This window comes from Eurypyga helias, unplaced genomic scaffold, assembly GCF_000690775.1.
Source record: "Eurypyga helias isolate BGI_N326 unplaced genomic scaffold, ASM69077v1 scaffold15910, whole genome shotgun sequence".
Classification (NCBI taxonomy): Eukaryota; Metazoa; Chordata; class Aves; order Eurypygiformes; family Eurypygidae; genus Eurypyga; species Eurypyga helias.
The window spans coordinates 9,039-27,391 of record NW_010227766.1 but is presented as its reverse complement, the minus strand read 5'-3'; the positions used below and the strand labels follow the sequence as shown (position 1 = coordinate 27,391).

Sequence of the window (18,353 nt, the reverse complement as noted above, 5' to 3'; positions counted from 1 at the left end):
GGAGGACGTGGGTTTGTTTCTTTTACCTCTGAAGCACTGAAACACCTCCCCCGTACTCCAGGGCACTTCCTCCTTTCCTGGAATAACTACTTCCTTTTCTACTCTGGAGGTCAGCTCCTAAAGCTGCTACAGCTCTAAGACCAGACAAAAAAAAACCCAGAAGAGGTCACGTTTCGAGTAAAGACTGTTCAGATGCATCCTGGACTCCAACAGGCAGGGCCAGGATCAAAGCGTGAAGGCGGAGACACGCTGAGCCACCGCAGTCACACCTGCTGTTAAGGGACTGTTCCTGCCTTTTTGCAACGTTACGTAGGTTGTAGAGTATGCAAACCAGCAGATTCCTGAGGTAAATGACAGGAGAAAGAGGAAGTCATCAGTCTACTAGAAGCCCTGGATAGGGAGTATTACGGTTCATGACTCACTGAGCGTGGTTTGGCAGACAGCGACTGTGGAGAGCGTGGGGAATTCTTGTTTTCTTTCCTTTTTTCTTAAATGCAATACTTCCACCTTGCAGTAAAAACCCCAAAACATTAATTATATCCCTCCAGTTTAAAGTGTATCTGGAATTGTCAGACCCTATTGTAAGGTCTCAGCCACCAGCAGCTTTTCCACAATGCATTCATGAAGCCCAGCTAAAAAGCTGCATCTGTCAGCACAAGAATCACGCCTACATTTCTCTACTATTTACTCTTCATTAAGCTGCAAATGGGCTTTTCTAGCTTTTTTTTTTTTTAGATAAACCCAGAAAACCACGGCCAAAAACCCACGTGCCTGGCAAAACACCCGAACACCGATGTAGTGTTGGTAACTTGTCAGTCTTAACGTAGGTTATCTGTTTGAAAATGAGCTAAACGGCCTCATCCTAACAGATTTTTGCTTAGAACTGGTCAGTTACAAGATGCTGCCTTTTACACAAGATCAGATGAATGCTTACTGACAAATTTTCCACACAGTTTCTATTCTGGGAAGCAGATACTGATTAAAAGCTAAGCAAGTTTTCAAATCAAACAAGTAACAGACAGCTACAAAAATATTGTTGTGAATTAAATAGACGTATTAAACATTTAACAGTGCAAAACGTTGAGATGAAGCATACAAAATAATGGCTGCAACCTTTACACCAGTTAGTTTTACTATCGTTCCTAAGAAGTTCCTGAGTTCCTGCTTATTTTTACGGCATGTAGATGGAATCTGTGTGTTCTTTATTCAAAGAGCTGCAGATGGTGGGTTTGTGTTGGGCGTTACTGGCGTGCTTATCATTTGTCCATTCCTCACCATCGGTGACTGGTTCGGCCTGCTCGGAAGTCTCTAATTCTTCCTCTTCGCTTTGTTCCGCGTTGTCTTCTTCGGCACCGCTAAGGGTCTTCCCAAGCTGAAGAGTCTCCATAGTTCTCTGGGTCTCTGAAACCCAAGATTCAATTCTGCTGTTAATCTGAACCTCTACAGAAATCGGTTCATGGGCATAATCCTCCTCCTCCTCATCTTCCTCCTCCTCCTCCTCTTCCAGCATCCCTGGTACAAGAGTACTGGTGGTACTGGTCATGGAGGAATTCAAAAGATCTCGGCAGCTGCCATCCAGCGATCCCGTTTCTGTGCTCTGCTGCGAGGCCCACTCCAGATTGTCATCTGGTTTCACCTCATCTTTGTCAGCCGGTGTGGATTTTCCAAGATTCGTTGCTGAGGTAGTGCCAGTTATAGCCAGAGGCGGTTGCTTGTTAAGAGTGGCTTTTTCAGCTTGGCCATTACCAGCTTTTTCCGGTACCGCAGTCTTACACGAGGATTCTCTCTCATTTTCAGAGGTTTCTAACCCATCGGATGTTTCCACCATATTTCTCCAGTTGGTTTCTGCAAGTTTCAAAAGAAGTAGGAAACATTAATTCTTTCTATAAGAAAAGATTTCTCCTGAACACCCCAGAACTGGTTAAATAGCAGTAGGAGCTAATAATGTCAGTACTGTTCTATGCTTGCTAGAAAAATTTCAATTAGAAAAAGAGGGAAGAAGGGAGAGACAACAGAAAGAGCTGTGAAAACCTTTGGTTTTTTACAGTATCCTAAACCAGACATCACAAAGTTGGAAGTTTGTGCACTTGGTTTCCTTTGTAAACTGTGGAAGCACTGTGCAAGTAGTTGAGGAGACTACTCTCAAGTATAAATTAAAAGCAGAAAGTTACCACAGTATTAAGTCATCTATTCAAGGATTTTTCAAAAAAAACTCATTTAATAAGTAAGTTTCAGGCACCACAAAATAATTAACTAAACCCAAGACAGTATTCTTTATAATTCACCTCAAGATGAGGTGTCTTGACTTCAAACAAGCATTGTCCCTTTTATCCCCTCTGTCACCTGGGTTTAAGCAACCAGAGAAATAAATCTGCCTTTTGCTCACAATGGAATCATTCATTGCCACCTCAAGTGGCAAAATTTTAAGCTACACATCCCATCCTCGGGGACCTCAGTAGTTTAGTTCCTACCCTCTGACAATAATTCTTCCTCAAACATATGATTAATTCTGTGTTTGGTACCAGTTGACAGAAGTGGAGAAGCCACCCCGCCGACCTGAGCTAGGTAACTCTAACAGATCTGAGGATTAGAAATGAACATTATTGGCTTTCGATACAGTTCAGGGGAAAAAAAGAGACTTACAAAAGTACCTGAAGACTAATCAATTTTCTCTTAGCCCTGAAAATTGTAGAATACTGTGAATTATAAAGAAATATTGTCTTTTTAGCTACATTTTGCAAAAAGCAGCATTTGGAAAATTCTAGCTTCTAGTTACAAAGATGACTTTTAATCTACTTACCGTATTCCTTCTCATTCACTTCGGATATGGGCTCAGAAATAACACTGCAGAATGAGATGGCACTTGCTGCAGAGGGGTTACGGGAATGGCCCATGTGATGGGGTGCCTTCTTGACATTCTTCAAGGCCTCTTCCGCCTGCTCCTGTTCCATGGCAGCAACCATATCTCTGTATGCTTTTCTGGCCTCTTCAGTCAGCGATACCAGCTTGTTAAATAGGTCCTAAGTATGAAGGCAGTTTTTATAGTCAGTAGTTCTTACTGATAGTTGTTACTTTAAATTGCTCCTTTTAGTCAAAGGCATGCTACGTCATGAGCCTTTGGCTCATTAACACCAAACAGCTTTAACCTTAACTAAAAATCAGTTCTCCTCTGTATTAAATAAAAACACCACCCCATGTTTAGGCAACTTTGAGGAGGTGTATTTACTTTAAGTTACTGCTTTTCAGAGAGTTTCTGATGGCATTTAAGTCTATTTGAAAGCTACAGAGATGTTGCGACCCAAGTGTTTCAACATACTGTCTCAGTTCTGTAAATACGGAATTTCAAAGAAAAACCCACTCCAACAGAGATCATGTCAGGGCCATCACGAAATGCGTATTAGTGAGGGGTGCTCTCCATGCAAAATCAATCCTCAGCTCCAAGGAACATAAGTGTTTACTCCAGTCATTGATGTGAATGGAGTTACTCACCTCAGCACCTGAGTAGTTGAAGATACCCACTACGCTGACAGGAACCAGCTTGTTCACACAGCGGCCAAGAGCTTTACGGCCAAGAGCAAAGACAAAAGGAATTTCTTGTTCCCGTGCCATGGCTATGACGTTATACAGAGCCTCATCTAGTCCACCTTGAAGAAAACAATTTTGAATAGATGTCTAGTCAGTTAAAGCCATAGTACGGCGCGATACAACACTCTCCCATTTTAACCGTGAGTAGTCAGCAAAACTTCACCACACGCAATCACTTGTTTTATCATTTTTACCTTTTGACTGGATTTTTTCGCAGTTGGGAGATATGATAACACACTTGATCTTGTTTAGTTTCATATGCTTAGTGACCTCACGCAAGCCCATAACAAGTCTTCTCTTTGCTTTAGCTCTCATCGGATCCTTTTGATAAACACGCTCCTGGAAGCTGACAAGCTCTTGCAACAAGAGAGTCACACACTCATCTATTTCTTTACTTAGAACTTGGTTACAGTACCTGTCAAACCAGAAAACATCAAGTATTAGCATAGCACATAATCAATACTATTTCACTGAGCCTTTTCTTTTACGGAACAAAAATAATTTCACTTCCTCAGAAGTTATAAGACTGTCACTAAAGTTATTAAAAGGATTCAGAGAGGCCTGCATACTGTTAAAAATACACCCTGAACACGTGCATTTTCAGTAATATCCCTTGCCTCAAGAAGTTGGTTGAAAAAGCATTAAAAAATTCAAATAAATACTCCAGTAAATGCCAGAAGCAACCGAGAAGAAAATACCTGCAGAAACTTCTGCCGATGAAAGGGCAGTGTATGTTCCTTGAGATTCTCCTAAGCCTACTAAACCCACCCATACCTGAAAGACGAGGGTGACTGAAGTGCAAGCCTTGAATTCATATTAATAATGCAAAACTCTTACTCTCTGAATCTCTTGCTGTGAATTTTGGTTATTGCCGAAGATGCCATTGGGCTGCCTATTCCAGAACTGGCAGGTGAACCCTGTGACACTGGAGTCATACAGTAGGGAGAATTCTGACTTGCTGGCGAAAGCGAAGTATCACTTGGCATGCTCAGTCCAGTTTCTGAAAGACAATTTTGAAACATTCTAAAGTGCAAAGACATTTTCACATCAACGAAACAGCAACACGCTTCTTGGGTATCGCTCCCTTCCTTTCTCCAAATTACATGTTCTGAAAACACTAAACAGTACCCCTCCCTGAAGGGGTAGTTGACAGCACATACCCAACACTCAGCAGGGGTGAAGACAATTAACTCCGTCCCAACTAAAACCTGCACATATTTCTTAACAAGCAATATGTGAGCATTTGTTAAGAAATATCCAAGGTTTAGTTTGGGAAATGGATAGAACAGAAGGGAAAACCTGCCTAAATGATATAGCTTCTTCCAATAATTCTTTGTTATTTATAAATGTTATATTTAACTAACTTATTCCTAGAATATTTAAGACTTCTGCACTTACCTTCATCCAGAGGAAATCAGGCAGGTCATTCATAGAAGAGTTCTGAAGCAGTGTATCTGGAACGCTGATAGACACCCTTCCCCTTCCTCCCCCACCCAACACAGACGGAAAATCCTTTGGAATTGCTCAGCGCTTTTGCTGCAATCAACAGTCTAAGACACAGCAGCTGATTGACAAAGAGCGTTCAACAAACTGGGAAACCTTATTAACAGTTTGCAGCTTCTCTATCTGGAAAAGGTGCGGTCTGCTCATCATTCAGAAGCACTGTGATCAACATCAGGTCACATTCTGTCTGCTTATCAAAAATGCTATCACCTCTGACACGTCTTGGGAACATCCACTCGAGAAATGAATTGCAAGGCTGTACGTGGAGATTATGTACTTAGAACCCAGCCTGCACGAGCCTTCCACAACTGAGGGACAGACATGACATTTCAGAAGAGGGTTCCAACTGCCAGTATTGCATAATGTTAAAAAAAGTTAAAAGGTAACAAAATCGTGTTGTATAAAACACCCCAAAATATTAAAATAAGGAGATAAGTACAACTTGGGAATGGAAGGAAGGGGGACTAGAGAGAGACCAACCTTCTTGAGAGGCCAGCTCCTGAGACTGATCCGCAGTCAAGTTTATAGGAACCTCTTTCTGTTCGTCAGATCCCAAAAGGCTATGGTCAGCTGAGAGACGGCCTTTCTTCTCTTCTCTCTCTTTCAAAATAATCTAGGAACAAAGCCAACAGCTATTAGCATGTGAATATTAGAGATACCTGTAAAGAAAAATGTCCATCTGACTGAACATAACACGAAATAAAGCTAACCAAGTTGTTTTGAACCTTCCTACTCATGCCAGGATAGAAAACCCTGTAGTCACTTCCGTTTCCTCTTTGATCACAAGGAGTATTTCATTCCAGCATTTTACACGTGGTATACTCAATGCTCCCCTACACAAATAGGGCTTTCAGCAGTTTAAATACTTTCACAGCTTCTTTCTGATATGTAACACTCCCTCATCCCCACCCCTGCAGAGCACCACCTTACCCAGGAATACTAGTCACCTCTGAGGCACACAACGGCAAGAATCCTTTCCGTAAAGGAAAGGGAAGTGCAAAGGTAAGTAGCCATGGATACACTGGTATCACTACGATAGATAACACCACCAAGGCACTGACAGCAGAGTGTAGAAAGCATCTCTGAACAGGTAGCTGTGAGTTTCTAGCTCAAGGAGATGACGGGTAGGTCAGAAAGAGAGACTGTCGGGAAGGGCTAAGTCATTTGGCCAAAGCCAACCTTTGTACAAACAGCTTTGCCAGATTCCGACTGCCCAAACTGAAGTGACCTCGACAAGCAATGTGGTGCATGAGTACTGGTGCCTGACTTTTTTTTTTTTTAAGAGGCTTTCAAACTTCCTTTTGAGAGCTACTTTTTGTATTTTACCCTCCGATTTCCATACATCCTGTACTCTGTGTACATACCTACTTTACGTGTGCATGTATATAGACAGATACCACAAATTATTTCTAGATCTACTCAATTAAAAATAGTGCTTTTACTTCAAGTTCTAGACCCATCTCTAAAAAAAAAAAATCTAGGAAAATTTAAGGTTAGCATACTGCATTGCACTACAAACTACAGTTCAACAACATGAAAAGACGATGCAAGTTTTCCCCTATGTCCTAGTGCTTATGGTTAAAGAACATCCCTGCAATTGCATTGAGATAGATCTGCATCACTTTCGACTAATTATGGGGGTGTAAGTTACATTGCATGCAACAGTTTTTGCTTCTGAAGCGTGAGTGTGGGGTCAAGACGCTCCAGAGTTGACATGTTTACCTTTTTAAGTGCTGTAGGGCGTTTCAGTTTTGCAATCTCTCTCTCTTTTCCTCTTTTTACTTTTGGGGCAGTTGAATCCAAAGGATTAAGGCAGCCCATGGACAGCTGTCCCTTCGTTAAGGACTTTCTGTTGGCAGATTCTTTGGTATGGAAGGGAGCAGCACTGCCAACTAAACACAAGACAGACATTAGTTTCACCAAAACATAGGTCAGCTTTATTTCAACACGGCTTTCAGAATTTCCACTGATGCATTCTCAAAGTACATTTTCCTTCCTTGGAAACACATCGTTCATAATGACAGGAAAATTACGTCATCAGATATTGTCGCTTCCAGATGGTTTTAAGCTTTCGTCAACTTAGCCTCATGTTTTAGGAAACTATGGATTCCAGGAAAGGAAGCACCTTAAAACTGGTAAAGGATCTCTCCTACGACTACATGTAGCTTTATTAGTAAGATAAGTTGCAAATATTTATCCAAACATTGATTTTTAGTTGTCAAAGACTTGATTAGTTGACAGGACAAAACAGAAGACAGTGCGCAGCATGTGGTTAAGTGTATCTTCTGCAAGAAAGGGGATAAAACAAACGTGGTCTCCAATGGAAGTGCCAACTGTTCTTTGCTGAGCTTTGTGTGACACAGCCTTGCCAACTTGAATTAATGTTTGAACACGGCTAAAACTCAAAGCAGGTAAACGAAGCAACACACAAGCAGGAAAATGGTAACTATGTGCATAAGTATGGACTCTAGGTTACATACTCCTGCTCAGGAATGAGGTTTGTGGGTTATAGTAGACAAGGACAAAATCATCCATTCTGTATTCAGCAGCCAGCATTAAAAAAGCTAATTTAATGTTAAGTGTTGATAAAGGGAACAAAGAAGCATCATTAAGCCATCGCATACAATGATGACAGCATAACAACTTAATATTCTGGGCATGTCTGATCTTCCTTCTTTTCAAAAGGATACAGCAGAGCCAGAAGAAGGTACAGAGAAAGCAATATGGGTTATTGGAAAAGGCATGCTTCCTCAGTGGAATAACTGAATAGACTAAGACTCTTCAGGCTAGAAAAGAGATGATGGACCTTAAGAATCATAGAGGAGAGCAGGGAATGATTATTCAGCCTCTTTGCAATAAAAAGGCTAGAAAAACTAACAAAATTATGAGTGGGGCACAAAAAAAACCCTGACACCCATCCCCAAAAATCTCAGTAGAAGGAAGATCTTCTCCACACAGCATGCAATAAAGTTAGAATCACTGCTGTTGGACCTTGAGGACTATAAAAGCAGGTGATAGAAGTGATGGATAGTTTAAGAAACACATTTGGTTTGAGAAAGCCTTGGCTCAGGAGGCCCTGAACTATAATTAGTGGAGCCAGGAAGAATATCCTGGAGAGGCATCCCTCTGTATCACTGATAGGTATCCTCTATAAACTGCTTTCAAAGACAATTCAGTAGTATCTGTAGGAGATGTCTGTTTTGAACTGATATAGTTCTTTTCACATGTTCATTTCAGCACTGAATTACTCAAGAAAAGAATCCCGAGTTTTGAATAGTAGGTCATTTAGGAGAAGTCTCTCCTCAGTTCTGTGTGGACTTTCACCACTTCACCATGCTCACAGGAAGACAGGGCAGAGGAATTTTGAGAAATACATTAAGAAAGTCTTCCAAGGTTATTACGTTCAAAACTAAAACAGGAAAAACGGCATGATGACACTTGTCACAAAAAGCATGCAGCAACAGCCAAGCAGCTCAGAAATACCTGTGTATGAGAGGGGCCTGGTATTGGTGATCTGACGGGCTTTCATTGCTTGCTGCTGCTTTTCAAGAGCTGCTAACATGTCGCCCAAGTCTAACTGAACAGGGGTCTTGCTCTTCTTTCCAGCCGCTTTTGATAGAGCCTCCTGTAACGTGAGCACCACATGCTGATAATTACACAAAAACAGTGCCTGCAAGACATTCTTCACAATGAGATTCTTGCTATTAGAGAATAAAGAGGAGCAACAGCTAATTGATACTCCTCTTTAGTAACTACTGGGGGGATGGGGGCCAGCAACACACACCTGAAGTTTTTTCTGTTCCATGCTTATCTCCGAGTACTCTTGAGCTGTTGCAAGAGCTGCTGCCAAGGCCTTCTTCTTCTGACTTTTCGCACGCTTTGGTACGGAGGTCGTAATGGGAATTGGAGTTTGGACTATATTGATTGGAGAATTCTCCGGTAAGTCATCCAACTAGGATTTTAAACAAAATGCAGAAAACACCCACAATTAAAGTCCTTTCTCTCAAGACCGCAGGACATGTGGCACTCCAGAAACCAAATGAACTATCACTTTGGTCAGCGGTACGACTTCCCAATTAAGTGCAGCTAGATGACACAGCAAGCTAATGAAACTAGAAACAGATGTCTTTTCTGTATGGGAAAACCATTACATTTATCTGCAGTTATGTCTTCACAAGGTTTTCCAGTCTGATTGCTAAATAAGGGAGTATTTTTTCCAACCCCTGCAAAGACTTCCTGTAAGATTTTATTTTCTTGGAAAGCAGACAAATAGATTAAGCAGTCTGTATGTACGGCTCTGCAACAAAGCATTTAAGTAGATCAGGTGTTAGGAGCCTCTTTCCAACACCTGTTTCTACAGCCTTAAAGCAGATAAAGTTCAGTTTATTTTCATTTCAGAATAAGCTATGCAAAACTGTAGCTATTTTGAAAAATTGACACCATTTCTTAGGATTTCTTAAATCTGCAAATATATAGTAAAGTCTGCAAAGCATCAGCCTGAATGCAAGCCCTTGAGTCAGAAAGGATAACCAGGATGCAGTTTACATATTAACACAAAGAAAGCTAGGTAACCCCTAAAACAACCTCAAATCCTACTACAACTCCTGTTCACCCAAAATTTAGCCCGTGACTTCAAAAAGCACAAAACCCGTGAGAAACCACCGGTGAGGTGGAGAAGTTGTGAGTTGGACTTGATGACCTTTATGGGTCCCTTCCACCCTGGGATATTTTAAGTGTCCATCCTATGTATGTTACAGTTTCACTTGTTACCAGTCTCAGTAGCAGACAAAAATCCAGCAGTTTCTTTTTAAAATGGGTCCTCTGCACCACTTGAATTGGCATTTCTTTAGCGTCCAAAACTGGTAACGCAAATACCCCAAGAACATCACAATCACCACATTATAAGTACTGTAGCAGAGACTCAAAGAATTACACAAATCAGAAAGTCTCAGAACAACTTAAATTTGAAATGGTTTGCAAACCATCATAATTACTTACTACTTTGGGTGAAATCTTTTGCTGGATGTTACTACTCTTGCTGCTGCCATTGTCACTATTTAGCTCTGGAAATTCGTCTTCGTCCTAATTAATACACAAATTAAGAATTATGAGAATAGAACCAAAAAGTCACATGAAAAGCATCAACTGAAACAGCTGAAGTTAGAAGAATTAATTGAATCCTGAAGTCCTACATAAGCTAGAATGCCTTAAAAGTGGTACAAATGGGAAGCAATGAAAAATCAGGTATTTCTGTGTCCAAAAAGCCTTTTTCAAAGAAAAAAGAACAATTTAATGGTTTACACTAAAGAAATCCAATTACAATTAGGAGGAAGGAAAGATACACCCGAGAACGCAATAATTTTCTGTTCACTTGGAAATAAAAGCGTTACTTGAAAGTTGCTTATTTCTCAGTCACGGATCGTCTGAAATCTTACACTTTACACAATACCCAAATACAAGTCTTGTTACATACACAGTGAAAGCATCATATAATAATTCAATTAGTGCACTGTACTGTACACCTCCGAGTCAGAGGTTCTGCAACTCCTCCCTATAGAGAGCATCACCTCTCCCACAAGCACTATAATGCAGAAACAGTTTTCATACAACACTACCTCAAAATACAGAGGTTCAGGACTCTGCTCTGTTCTGCTTGACTGGCTTGCAGTTAGAGGTTTTTCGTGTCGCTTCTGCAGATTCTGCCTTCTTTCTGAAGATGTGCTGTGGTCTCTGCATCTGAAGCCGGACTGAACACAATGAAAGTGATTGGCATTTTGCAATTCCCATTTTTCAAGATGCGTGTGCGTGCATTCTCATGTCTGCTAATTAGCAGCTGAGAAGATACACTTCTTACAGAATTAGATTTAATAATTTTAATAACTAATAACTTCAGGGTTTTTAAAACCTGCACAAACATTCTACAGATAGTAGCAGATTATTCTCCCCTCAAGCCAAATACAGTCTCTCTACACATTCATCTATGAAATTTCTATTTTATAAAGCAGGGTCCTTTTGGCCAAACATGAAGACAACAAGAGTTTTGGGTGACCCTACATAACTCAGACACAAATCCTGAGGAGCTGTCTGTAACCACGATCAAAAGCACTCTCCTGCTACATCATTATTCTGGATGCAATTATTGCCTTTTCAACACATGTTTTATGACAATGCCCAGGCACAGAGTTCTCTAAGGCCCAGAGACCTCAGAACAGCAGTATAAACATTCTTCTGTTTATTACGCGAGAGGCTGGTGGAAACCCATGTGCAGGGCTGGCTGGCTGGCAGCAACGCGTGACTTGAATCTGAAATTCTGGCTCCCTCATACTAATGTTATTTCTCAAGAAAAGTTTCCTACAGACCTGGTACAAATTTAGTTTCAAAGGAAAATAGTTTCTAGGACAATTCTGCCTTGAGGTACAGTGAATTTGGCTGGGGAAACCTCATTTAAAAGTCTTTGTGCCAGCTTTGTTTGTAAGTATCTAAAATAACTGCCAGAATTAGACTCTACACTGTGACTGGATGAAAGGAAATCGGGTTCTTCCTATTCTCCCAATGCCATAAACCACAAATAGTGGCTTCTCAAAGCCACCAGTTTGACTACAGGTTATAAAAAGATTGAGAACTGCTACACTGCTATCCAGATACAAGCATTAGCAAGCTTCTTTATATAATAAAGCCACAAATATTCAAGACAAATTAACAATTCTATCTAGAAGATTAAACAGGACAAGCTAGCTCACATATATCTGCGCATACAGACGACAAAGCTCCCACATCAAGCTCAGCTATTCTTGTCTGCAATCACTGAATTCCAGCAAAACCTGTTTAAGCAAAGGCAGATGTTTCAAGCCTTCTCTGTCCCCTCCTGTACCTCCGACCCCAATAAAATTAGGCTATCAAAAGTAGGAAGGCCACCTTCTCTCACATACTAAGTACAGCAATCCTGTAACACTTGATTTTGTTTCCATGACACTTCAAGTTCTAGCATTAAAAAACTTGTTTATTAATAATAAAAATGCTAAAAGTATGTATGCCAATATAAATTTTAAAAAGAAAGTTTCAAAGACAACAGCAGTGAGAACACAGGATTCTAGTTCACTGTCACAGACCCTTTCTTTAGGAAGTTTGAGATTTATTTTTTCCTCTTCTAAAATGTGAACAAGTCAAAAAATGGACTAACTTTCCTACACCCATACTGTCTTCATTTCACAAGTTACTTTATATATGGTATGTTCTTCCTAGGTAGACACATATAAACAACAGGCTATAGGCAGAAGACTGCCAAGTTCATAAAATGATATACAATATATATATATATATATATGATACAGTGCTAGTTCATGAAACCTACAAGGTAGGAAAGTGCAACTGGACTTCTAGGTTGAGCTTCCACACCTTTCATCCACTGTTTTCATTAACTATTCTTCATATGTAAACTTTATAATCCATTTCAAATTCCTTATTTTCATATGACAAGAAGCATTCTACTTAGATTTAGAACCATTAACAACATACCTGTGAATTATTTCTTTGCTCAGGTTGTCTTCCACCTCTAGAAAATGTCTGAGTCTTTTCAATCCAAGGTTTTTTTTGAGTTGCCTGGGAACTTACATTACTCCAACTTACACCAGCTGAAAAAGAAGTGGCATCTATGAAAAAAAGAATTAATACCACAGAACACCACCAGAGCCAGGCACACAATTTTGATACAAATAAAATTCTCTGAGGAATTCTAATTCTCCTCTGCCAACATTTACTTCTGTAGCTATTTTCAGATGCTGGCAGAATTGCCTTTAGGAAATAGTCAGATGACAGTCAAATTGCCAACAACTGACCAGCAGGAAGCAGTCAGACAAAAGAAACCTCAGGTTCACTCTTTGGCCCTGTTACTACCCAGGTATGAACTGCTGTCCAACAGGGTAAGGAAGCTTGAGGATAAAATGCAACAGAAGCACAGCTTTGTCTGAACGCTTCCATTGGAGTCTCTGCCTTTTTTGATCCTTTAAAAAAAGGCTGCTGTTGATAAATCGTTAGCGATAGCTACTTATACACTTGTTCATGCAAAAATAACAGTGGTCTTGGTGAAGGTGGTTGGAAACCAAAGATGTATCTTCAGCAGTACCTGATCAGTTAAGAGCAGCATGCTGGAAGTAGAGCGAAAGATGGTCCTAGCAAAACGTAAAGCAAAAATACAAAAGTGACCCAGCCAAATTTTAAACAGCTCACCAGCTAAGACAATGCTTACTTGTATTTACTGATGGTTCTGCAACCTGAAAAGGAAGAAACAAATTTTTTTTAGTACTTTTGATTAGCCTGTGGGACACAAGTACAATTAAAGTTATTCAGTTATTATATTTACATACATTCACTGCACAAGAATCCGTGTTCCTTGCGGTCATGGCCGCAGCCTGGTTATTGCCATGCTTGGGACTACAATAGCCACTGTCGCTGTCAATGTCTGCTTCACTTGCGCCCTGCTCGCTAGAGGACTCCGCGGCAGGGTGAGAAGCTCTTCTGCGCCTGCCTTTTGATTTCCAAAGCATTGTAGAGGCGCTCTCAGAAAGTGACTTATTAGCTATATCGGAAGGGAAGTCTGCGAGAAAAAAAAGAGGTATTACTTGTGCAGGAATTAAGAGACCTGGAAAACCTACGTGTTGTAAAAACAAATGGAAAAAGCCAAAGTCTTTGCACACGACAACAATTTCTTTTTTAATAAAATTAAAAGCAGCATGGAGTTCAAACAAACTACGACAAGGTCCAGCTATTAACAATAATGAACTCCTTTCCTGAAAAGCCTGTTTTTTCCAGTGGCAAAGTCTCCACAGGAGTACCACGTCACTGCAACGTTATAACGTGACATACCGAGTGGGTCTCTGCACCTTCTGTCCATATTTTTTTTGATCTGCAAAGACTTCTCTTAAAAGCCACATCTCAACCAGGTTCACCTTCTTTCAGGAAAGATGCGGCTGACAGGGAGTTCTAGTTATTTCATACGCCCAGAACACAGGAGAAGGAATTACCTGTTTGCTGGGATGCATCAACCAACAGAACAATCTTTGCTCTGTTCTCAGGACCTGATGAACTAGTCTCCTTCTGAGTGGCGACATTTTTCACTGGGGGACGTTTATTTTTTATGTGCGTCTGTAACTGTTGTTGCTGTTTCAAAAGATGAGCCACACAAACACATAAGTCATATGATTTCACTTCATAGCTGTAAGCAAAACACAAGTTCTGAAGCTCTCAACAGAAGCCATATGCTTAAAGACAAAAGATTAAAGAAAACAGTAATAAAAATATCTGATTTATTAACCTCTTGGCAGTATTTTCTGCGTGAACTGTTAAAGAAATGTATTGGGTTTACATGGCAAGGTCTTGGTAGCATGGGGGCTTATAGGGTTGGCTTCTGTGAGAAGCTGCCAGAAGCCTCCTCTGTGTCTGAGAGGGCCAAGGCCAGCCAGCTCCAAGACAGACCCACTGCTGGCCAAGGCCATCAGCAGCAGTCATAACACCTCTGTGATAACACGTTTGAGAAGGGAGGGGAAAATAAGGGAGAGAATATTTTGCAGAAACAGAGATAATGAGCAAGATATGAGAGAGAGAACTCTGCAAACCCCAAGGTCAGTGGAGGAGGGGGAGAAGGTACTCCAGGCCTCGGAGCAGAGGTTCCCCAGCAGCCTGTGGTGCAGCCCATGGTGAGGCCAGCTGTGCCCTGCAGCCATGGGGGTCACAGGGGAGCAGAGACCCGCCTGCAGCCTGAGGAGGACCCCACATTGGAGCAGGAGGATGCCTGAGGGAGGCTGTGACTCCATGGGCAGCCAGCACTGGAGCAGGCTCCTGGCAGGAGCTGTGGCCCCATGGAGAGAAGAGCCCAGGTTCAAGCGGGACTTGTGACCCCAGGGGGCCCAGGCTGGAGCAGGCTGCTCCTGAAGGACTGCACCCTGTGGAGGGACCCACACTGGAGCAGTTTGTGAGGAACTGCCTTCCATGGGAAAGACCCCACGCTAGAGCAGGGGCAAAGTGTGAGAAGCCCTCCCCCTGAGCAGCAGAGAATGTGTGATGGACTGACCACAAGCCCCATTCTTTGTCTCCCTGTGCCACTCAGGGGAAGGGGAGGTAAATAAAAGTGAGTGTGATTGAGCCAGGGAGGAAGGGAAGGGTGGGGGGAAGGTGTTTTAAGATTTTATTTTAGTTATTTGAGTCTGTTTTGCCTGTGACTATAAATGGTGATCTTTCCGTGTCCTTATCTCAAGGTGCCAGTGATGGACTGACCACAAGCCCCATTCTTTGTCTCCCTGTGCCACTCAGGGGAAGGGGAGGTAAATAAAAGTGAGTGTGATTGAGCCAGGGAGGAAGGGAAGGGTGGGGGGAAGGTGTTTTAAGATTTTATTTTAGTTATTTGAGTCTGTTTTGCCTGTGACTATAAATGGTGATCTTTCCGTGTCCTTATCTCAAGGTGCCAGCCTTTAATCGTATTTTCTCTCCCCTGCCCAGCTGAGGAGGAAAGTGCTAGAGCAGCTTGGTGGGCACCTGCCCTCCAGCCAAGGTCAACCCACCAGAAGAAAGTATGGGTATACTTCCTTTGCTCTCTACTGAAGTCATTCCGAGCTCAAACCAAACTAGCAGAGAGGCAGTGGGAGTTTCCCATGTTATACCCACAGGCTTTATTAACTCACCAAGTATTTTACTACAAAATATCTCTGTACAGTTTTGCTACTCTCAATAACACCTTTTCTGCCCACCCTCCCCTTCCACTGATACTACTGATATACCCGTTCTCCCTCAAATGAGATGCATGCTTCCTGTGAAAAGGAATTTTCTTTATGCAGACCTACTTATTCTGTTCAAAAGCAGACTTACTTTTTGTATGACTGGCCCCCTGGTAGTGCTTCTGCTCCGCTGACTGGATAATGGAAAGACCTGGCCAGACGGGTTGGGCCGCTCAGTGCATTCTGTAGTAACTGCATTCACAGCACTTGCTGTTTTGAAGGGAAAGGATGATAGAAACCCATGACCTGAGCACATGGTGCTGGCATCAGCTGATAATAGGTGTACTCTGTAGAAACAGGCGGTTGCGCGGATATTATAGGATAAGCAAGGTATGGTCCTGCAGGATTTGGGTTGGGTTGCTGCCATCTGATGTCACTGTTGTATAACGGAAACTGTCTGTAAAAATCAAAAGGAAAGAAGGGAAAGGATGATAGAAACCCATGACCTGAGCACATGGTGCTGGCATCAGCTGATAATAGGTGTACTCTGTAGAAACAGGCGGTTGCGCGGATATTATAGGATAAGCAAGGTATGGTCCTGCAGGATTTGGGTTGGGTTGCTGCCATCTGATGTCACTGTTGTATAACGGAAACTGTCTGTAAAAATCAAAAGGAAAGACAACTGCTCAGTACGTTTTTCTCCTCTCACAGAAATTCAGACCTCTACCACGCCCTTAAAAAAATAAACCACCAACCACATAACCACAACTAACTTATTTCATGACCCCCTAGCTTTTAACAACTGACCTTATTTATTAGAACTACTTACAGATACCAATTAAATGATTCACAAGCTCAAACTACATTCAAGTGCAAAATAAGTATCTCTCTATTTCTAAGTTTAATATTAGAAATTTAATAAGCTTATACAAATGCCAAGATCAACAATGCAGGCATTTCCTTTGACAAGTACTTTGAACTCATTACAAATTCACTGTCAGAAAACATTTATGACCTAAGTAGATATCTTAACTCACACAAGGCAAGCTAGTAAACACACGGAACAGTGACATTCATCAGCTAACCCAGGGCCAAGTATTTCAGGATATTAAGTTGCCAACTCACCCTTGTTCACAATTCCTATGAAAACGCAGGCCTTGGGAAGCACACTTGAAAACAGGCATTTATGACCTTACTACTAAACCCAAGTATAGAGGCTTCTTCCTGTGTTTATTTGTGATACAGCATACTACAGAAAGACCCCCTTGGAAACTATGAACCCAATTCTTTCTCTTCAAACCCCCAAGAGACCAGGCCATCATCTACACGGAAAATGCAGAGGCCCAAACATTAAAGAAAGAAAAGAAAAAGTAAAGATTCAGGATAGTTTTACTGATCTGTAGCAGGCAGTTGCTAAAGGATTATTGTTGTTCTTACCTACTCAAGCGCAGCAGCGCTTGTCCTAAGCAAATGTTGGGTACATTTTTCAAAACCAAACTGCAATTTATGCCTTCAGTACAAAACATGCAACATGGAAGTTGTGCATTCAGCAAACAATACATCTGGGCTAGAATAAACAGTTCCTAAACTCAGCGTAGGGTAACTAGTTATGCAAAGAGAACTGGATACAGCCATGTGCAATAAAAGCATTAGCTGCGTGCTGTTTCACCATGACAGGATCCAAGTTGGACACCTGGACCCTTGCTTTGGCATCAGAGGTTCAGAAACAGACCTCTTGACTGCCCCAGAAGGTGCAAGAGCACAGCAGGTGACTTTGAGGGATTTGTCCCAGACCCCTGTAGCCAGGGAAAGAAAAGTGATAAAGTATATAAACAGAGAAAAGCAGCAAAAAAAAAAAAAAGACAACTGGGGACAGAGAAGCTTCATCCTCACCCAGGAAGCGTCAGAAGATGAAATAGGGTGAACAAAACAAATATAAAGCCAACAGTCACTCACTCTTCTCAAGCCTACCAGAAGGTTAAACGTGTGTAAAACTAGACCATCTTCCATGAAAATCACAACCAAATATTACCTATTGGATTGGTTTTCCTGTACAAATGGATAGCAAGTGATCAGGTAGCTAGGGATAGGAGTTGGTTCCATGCCATTAATTCCTCCGCTGTCATTAGGAAGCGCCATTGGGATCATTAGTGTTTCTGGACCCTTCTTCTGAGGAATAAACGGTTCTACTTCAGCTGACAGCTTGACATTCTGAAGAGAAAAGAAACAATACCTTTGTTAAATAAAATACATACACAAAAAGCGTTTGGCAACGCTTAGGTTCATGAAATCGTAAGGCAATTATCACAAATAGCAGGCAAACGGATGACAAAAGTACCGGATTTCTGCAGTAAAGGGAAAGAAGGCAGCAAACAGGTGGCAAGTGCTTGTTTCATCCTTCCAATCAACATGGGCTGCACCACAGATCACCAACTTCTGGCATTTGTATGAACCTTCACATTTGCAAAGTGCGATACAAACACTAATTAATTTAAGAGGGACTGAAGTGCAGATTTTGCAGAGGATACACCAGTCGGGGCACAGAAAGAAATCGAGTTG

The 18,353-nt window shown here is 41.5% G+C and overlaps 1 protein-coding gene across 1 annotated transcript; it reads right to left on the bottom strand.

Annotated features, from left to right (window-relative positions):
- Positions 1-1,139: 1,139 nt before the first annotated feature.
- Positions 1,140-17,991, bottom strand: SECISBP2L (SECIS binding protein 2-like). The gene is made up of 18 exons (XM_010157480.1): positions 17,827-17,991; positions 16,272-16,451; positions 15,946-16,090; positions 14,109-14,244; positions 13,452-13,681; positions 13,334-13,358; positions 12,604-12,737; positions 10,704-10,835; positions 10,087-10,170; positions 8,873-9,040; positions 8,572-8,713; positions 6,811-6,980; positions 5,569-5,701; positions 4,423-4,585; positions 3,780-4,000; positions 3,490-3,644; positions 2,801-3,020; positions 1,140-1,845 (listed from the first exon to the last, which is right to left on the bottom strand). The coding sequence occupies exons 1-18, from the start codon at positions 17,940-17,942 to the stop codon at positions 1,172-1,174; spliced, it is 3,228 nt and encodes a 1,075-aa protein (XP_010155782.1). The 5' UTR covers positions 17,943-17,991; the 3' UTR covers positions 1,140-1,171.
- Between the last annotated feature and the right edge of the window lie 362 nt (positions 17,992-18,353).

Bases quoted from the DNA above. Each gene is read 5' to 3' on its own strand.
- SECISBP2L (XM_010157480.1), bottom strand. From the start codon at position 17,942: ATGATCCCAATGGCGCTTCCTAATGACAGCGGAGGAATTAATGGCATG. The intron at 16,452-17,826 runs GTAATATTTGGT...TGATTTTTACAG, and splicing joins CAGGAAAACCAATCCAATAG to ACAGTTTCCGTTATACAACA. The intron at 3,021-3,489 runs GTGAGTAACTCC...CTTCATACTTAG, and splicing joins TCAACTACTCAGGTGCTGAG to GACCTATTTAACAAGCTGGT.